At 45.2% G+C, this 6,606-nt stretch overlaps 1 protein-coding gene across 1 annotated transcript; it reads left to right on the forward strand.

Moving 5' to 3' along the window:
* Positions 1-373: 373 nt before the first annotated feature.
* On the forward strand, positions 374-6,246 carry LOC147726800 (uncharacterized). The gene is made up of 2 exons (XM_086963502.1): positions 374-3,660; positions 5,505-6,246. The coding sequence occupies exons 1-2, from the start codon at positions 374-376 to the stop codon at positions 6,244-6,246; spliced, it is 4,029 nt and encodes a 1,342-aa protein (XP_086819628.1).
* Positions 6,247-6,606: the final 360 nt, after the last annotated feature.

The raw sequence follows: 6,606 nt of genomic DNA on the forward strand, positions 1-6,606 counted from the left end.
TGTGGCCGATATACACGGTACACACTCATGACTATGTCAGTACCAGCCCCTAAAGACCCCCACAGCCATTGTTACTCCTAAGAGGACCCCAAAATATAACCGTAAGGTCCAGAGATTAGTGACAAAGGCTGTACGGTTCTTAAAACTACTCAGGCAACGACCATCGGGGGCCCCACAAGCCCTCAAACAAGACACCGCTGTTTCCATAGACCCCTCCAAACAAGATACACCTGTTTCCCTAGAACCCTTCAAGCATGGTACCACAGCTTCAAGATCAAAGCCTGAAGCATATAATCCAACACTTCACCGCCGACAATACATAGGGGCAGGGTCTAACATACCTAGGGTCGGTCATTTGAAGGGGGTCGGGGGGATGGCTTTAAAACTCCAAGCACCCCAACATTCAGAAGGACCTTGGGGTGGAACTGTAGCGGAGGCCTCCATGAACAAGACAACCAACGACAGCGACCTACCTGTTCAGATAGGCTGGGGCATGGTATCTCGAAAAGCCTGGGCCCGTAAAAAAAAACAAAAGTGGCTTAATAGTACAAAGCAACGCCGGCTTTTAATAAATAAGCTGAAGAAGGCGAGAATCTGCGCTACCCGCAGGCTTACAAGAACCCCTGAGACAGGTCCCACCATGACCTCCCAAAATGACACAACAGAGAACACCTCCACAAATCACACTCCTACTGATGAGGGCCCAGAGCCCTTGTTTTTAGAGAGTGTTAGAAGTTACACTCGCAATGTAGAGAGGTTTAGGGCCGTAGAACACTATGAGGAGTTTAGATTTGTTAACCTACACCAAATAACATCAACCACTCATGGTGTTCTGGCTATACATCAGGCTGTGCAGGAGCTCATAGAAAGGTTGTTACACGATGTGGGGCCTAATGACTTTTTCCAACTCCGCTTCCAGGGGCAGGGTTTTGACACGCCGTTGTTCACCAGGCGTAAGACCCGAGATGTTTTTGACGCTGTGCAATTTTTAGAAAACCTCCAAAGGCTTTTACAGAGTAAGGCGGAACTAGTCGCCTATGGCACTTTTAGAGTCATAGCCCTCATTGTACGGGGGCGTGAGGGGGGTGTTTCCAGACCCTTAAAGAGCGTACTATACAGTAAAATAATTGGTAAGAAACAGATGTGGCTGCTCAATTTTACCAACGCCACTGCCAATACATGTCTGGCGGCCAGCATCGTGGGTCTGCTGATGGCTCGCAAGACCCCTGACGCTGTCATCATGTCTAGAGCTGTTGAAGCCCATGAGGATCTTAAAATACCTCCTGACCGAATGGTCGGCTTTGGCGATATAGGTCTTTTTGAGAACTATTTCGCCGTGACGGTGAAAGTTCTCTATCACAGCGGTTCCTGGAAGTACTTTACAACCGGGGAACCTGTGAGAAACAAGACCGTATATGTCCTCCACATGGAAAATCATTTTTACGGCATCTTGAACCTAAAAGGTTTTCTGGGGGCCAAGTATGTGTGCGCCCACTGTGACCATATATACAACAATAAAACACACCACCAGTGTGAAATGTGTTGTAAGATGTGTCAGAGGGTTGGCTGTATAGAAGACGCTACCCTGAAGGTGAGGTGCAGCACGTGTAGGCTGTTTTGTCGCTCGCAAAACTGCTTGAGCATACACGAGAAATCTTTCAAATGTGTCCCTAAAAAGGACTGCAGCGAGTGTGGGCGGTATGTTGCAACGGATCACAAGTGCAAAGGTATGATATGCCCCCGTTGCCATGTGTCTTACGAGGCCGGCACCAACCATCAGTGTTATATGGTTAAAGGTCCACCTCAGACCAAGACCGAAGACTATATAGTGTTTGATATAGAGTGCACACAAGAGACAGGGGTACACCAGCCTAACTACATTTACGCACACCATCTAACATCCGACGACAGTTGGGAGTTTGAGGGACGAACGTGCGTTGGTGATTTCCTGAGCACTTTCATTCAAGCCAAATTCCAAGGATATACCATGCTCGCCCACAACTCGAAAGCCTATGACTCCTTCTTTATTCTACGAGACATGATTCGTGAAAAGATACAAGTGGAGCTCATAACCCAGGGGTCTAAACTGATGCTGATGACAGTATGCTCTTTAAAAATACGCTTCATAGACACCCTGAATTTCCTACCCATGAAATTGAGCAAGCTGCCAAAGGCCTTTGGGTTCCCAGGGTGTAAAGGTTATTTCCCACACTTTTTTAACACCTGGGCTAACCAAAATTATGTGGGACCCATGCCGCCTCCTGACAGCTATGGGGTTGAATACATGATGCCTGATGAGAAAGTGAGCTTTCTACAGTGGTACTCTGAAAACCGTGAAAAGGAGTTTCACTTTCAAACAGAGTTGAAAGCTTATTGTCAGGCTGATGTAATGATCCTTCGGCAAGCTTGTAACCTCTTCAGAGATGTTGTGGTGTCTATGACTAAAGAAGTCAAGGACTTGAAACCTAAGACCTTGCCTAAAAAAGTCAAGGCCTTGACACCCAAAACCCCTGGAATACAGCAAGCGGTCGAATACATAGACCCATTTCAAAACGTCACTCTGGCATCCATGTGTATGTCCATCTACAAACACATGTTTTTAATGCCTGAAACTATCGCTCTAGTACCGCCAGACCTCTATAACGGTAAACAGAAACGTTATTCAACCCCCTCTATCCAGTGGCTCATGCACGTCTCTGAGAAGGAAAACATACAAATTCAACATGCCTTACAGGGTGGTGAATACCGCCTGGGCCCCTATTACCTGGACGGGTACTCTGTAATTAAGGGTGTGCCGACAGCCTTTGAATTCAACGGCTGTTTTTACCACGGCTGCCCCAAGTGTTACAAACCCCACGAGTATAACAAAATGCTGGGTGCCAAATTTGAACACTTATACAGGCGTACTCTGACAAAGGCCCAGTATGTTGAAAACCAGGGCTTTGCTATGAGAGTTCTTTGGGAGCACGAGTGGTTAGACATGTTAAAAACCGACACAGACCTCTGCTCTTTTCTTAAGACTCATCATTTACCCACACCATTGGAGCCCCGTGATGCCTTATTTGGGGGGCGTACAAATGCCATACAACTGTACAAGGTCGTTGGTGAGGGTGAGAAAATACACTACTATGATTTCACCAGTCTGTACCCTTTTGTGAACAAGATGAAGTTGTACCCAACGGGTCACCCCACCATCATCTATAGAGATTTCAAGCCCCTATCCGAATACTTTGGGCTTATCAAATGTGAAATCTATCCTCCTAAGCAGCTTTACTTCCCAGTGTTACCATGCAGAGTCGATGGCAAGCTGATGTTCCCCCTATGTCGAACATGTGCGATGCTTAAAGAGATTGATGGCTGCAGACACACCGATGAACAAAGGATGCTCACAGGGACCTGGTGTAGCATCGAGGTACAAGCTGCCTTAGAGAAAGGGTACAGGATCGGTAGAGTACACGAAGTGTGGCATTTTAAGAGCACTACAACACAACTCTTTGCCCCCTACATTAATTTGTTTCTCAGAGACAAACAGGAGGCCTCAGGGTATCCTGAATGGTGTACTAGTCAGGATGCAAAACAGAAATACATCGATGACTACTACGTTCACGAGGGTATCAGTTTACGCCCCCATCTGATAGAGGTCAATCCTGCACGCCGACAGTTAGCCAAACTCTGTCTCAACTCCTTATGGGGAAAATTTGCACAGCGCACAAACCTTTCAAATACCACTTTAATATCAGACCCTGATGAACTGTTCAAGTACCTGTTTGCCCCCTGCTACGAGGTGTCCAGCTGCGAGTTTATCGATGACGATACCGCAGCTTTGTGTTGGAAATACGCCCAAGAGTACCCCACATCGAGTAACAACATAAACATTTTCATAGCCTGCTTCACGACAGCCCACGCTCGTCTAGAGCTTTACGGGGTTATGGATAAGCTCCAGGATCGCTGCTTGTATCACGATACAGATTCTGTGATTTTTCTGAGCAAACCGGGGGATGAAGACCCTCCTCTAGGAGATTATCTGGGTAATCTAACCAGTGAGCTAGATAAGGATGAGTATATAAAAGAATATACATCCTCAGGGCCTAAGACATACAGTTACCGGACCAACAAGAACAAGGTGTGTATGAAGGTCAAAGGGATAACCTTAAATGTCAGCAACACTGTAAAAATCAATTTTGATAGTCTGAAGAATCTGGTACACGAATACGCTACAGCAGACGATTCTGAGAATGCTAAAACCATAGTTGTGAACCAGCCCTGCATAGTCAGATCTAAAAAGAAGTGGGAAATCACAACCCAGCCTCTACATAAAACATTGCGAGTTGTTTTTGATAAAAGGGTCCTAACCACCGACTATAAAACACTGCCTTATGGTTATTAGGTCCATTAGAGAGACAGCCGCCACAGTATGGACACCAGGTTGCAGCATCCGTTCTCCTGCGTGCTAGCAGGACCCTCAAACTGTGGTAAAAGCTATTTTATAAAAAAGCTCTTAGAAAATGCCGCCTCTGCTTTATCACAAATCCCTAACAACATTGTATGGCTTTATTCATGCTGGCAGCCTCTTTATACAGACTTGGGCCGTCGGTTCCCCCATATCAAATTTATAGAGGGTATACCGGATAACCTCAACGATGATGAGCTACTACCACCAACCCTTGTAAATATGATAATTGTTGATGATCTGATGCGTGAAGGTGGTGATCATCCAGAGTTAGAGAGAGCTTTTACTCAATATTCACATCATCGCAATCTAAGCATCTGCTACATTGTGCAGAATTTGTTTTACAAAGGCAAGAACAGTAGGTCTATAGCTCTCAACGCTTCATACCTTGTTTTATTTAAAAACCCCCGTGACAAACAGCAAATAGCTGTCATAGCTAAACAGATGTACCCTGGAAACACACACTTCTTCATGGAGGCCTTTAACGACGCTACAGCAAAACCCCACGGGTACCTGTTGGTAGACTTAAAAAATGAAACTCTAGAAGACTATAGACTAAGGGCTGATATTTTTCCAACAGAGCTACCTGTAGTTTACACCCCAAAGCCCAAGACCAGGCCCTATAAAAAGCAGCGGTGATGTCTTTTAGAACCATTTACAGACCAGCCCTTATAACGCTCAGTGGTGACCATGTCTACACACCTACGCCACAATTTAGCTCTCCTGAAAATGCTTGTTACAGCCAGCCCCCAACACCGAAAGGCCATCCTGGGCACCGCTTCTGACGATTTAGTGGCTGCCATTTCAGAAATAGCCCTAAACACCCTAAAAGGCAACGTCCCTATATCAAAGCGTCAGTTACAGGTTCTGAAGAAGAAGAAGGGGCTCATCAAGAAGCTCAGTAATAAAAGGGCCTCACTCATAACAAAGAAGAAACTGGTGAAACAGTCTGGAGGTTTTATAGGTAACTTGCTGGGGATAGCTATACCTGTAATTACAAGCCTCCTTACGGGTCAGTGATGGAGCATGCCACAAAAATGTATCTGGTTCCTAGGCAGCAAATGGAGCAGCTGGGGTCCACCACGGACAACGCATGGGATATCCGTAGAAATGAGACTTTACGCCTGGATGCTGAAATTAAAGACATTTTGAGCAGGACTGATCTAAACCCCTACGACAAGGCTAACCTTTACAACAACACTCTCAAAAAATTCTTAAATTACTACACCCAGTGGAATACCGAGAAGAACAAGTTGACTCTATATACCCCAGACTCTGAACAACCAGCTGCTCAGGCCCCCGACCCTCAGCCCCTACAACCGCCTCCCGATGATGCGACAGCCTCAGATACCTTTGTTGGAGACCTCCTAAAAAATATAGGTCAAAGGCACAGAGGGGCTGCGCAGATGTTGATGAGTAAACTAGCCGCTTCTAAAGACCTTGTCTCTTGGAATGAGCTAGGTGAGTTTCTCTACAAGGGCCAACCTGTTGCAGGGTCGCATATGTACGATCTAGTGAAAGGTCTCACACACCCCAAAATCCTGACACCTCAAAATGCACCGCGAGGCTGGGAGCAGTTTCTGCAGGCCGCTGCTGAACTCAATATACCCTCCACGATCGTTGGTAATAATGAACACCGCAGACTGCTAGACAATTTGAAGAGTCCCCTACTGCCATCGCCTACAGGTTCTGAAGTCCGAAGGCTATCCCCTAAATGGGCTACTCCTGCACCGTCGGTGCCAGCTCGAAAAAAAAAGACAGCTCCTAAATCACCCTTCGCATGGATTTATGATTAATTGTGTGTGATTTTTATTCCTATGTTTCTTCAATAAAGTTTTGTCAACTAAATATTTGTAATAAACACCTTGTTATAACTTTACAAACCGTCTCAGTCATCTTTCAAAAAAACATTTTATGGTGCATGTATATTGAAATAACAAGTCTGAATACATGTTTTAAAAAAAATATAATGTCTTTTATTTTATACGTTCAACATTAAGCATACAACTGTTATAAACCCTTACAGTTTTGACAAGGTACATATTCTGTTTTCACAGGTCTGACCGATACCCTGGTGTTTTCTTTTACATATTTCGCAACTATAATATCATTGTTAACAAGATCCCCCGGATATAGATTTAAGAAATTTCTAAATG

This window comes from Lissotriton vulgaris, chromosome 3_1, assembly GCF_964263255.1.
Source record: "Lissotriton vulgaris chromosome 3_1, aLisVul1.2, whole genome shotgun sequence".
NCBI lineage: Eukaryota > Metazoa > Chordata > Amphibia > Caudata > Salamandridae > Lissotriton > Lissotriton vulgaris.

Coding starts and splice junctions, on each gene's coding strand:
- LOC147726800 (XM_086963502.1), top strand. CDS start 374: ATGGCTTTAAAACTCCAAGCACCCCAACATTCAGAAGGACCTTGGGGT. Junction 3,661..5,504: donor GTCAATCCTGCACGCCGACA/GTTAGCCAAACT, acceptor TCTGGTTCCTAG/GCAGCAAATGGAGCAGCTGG.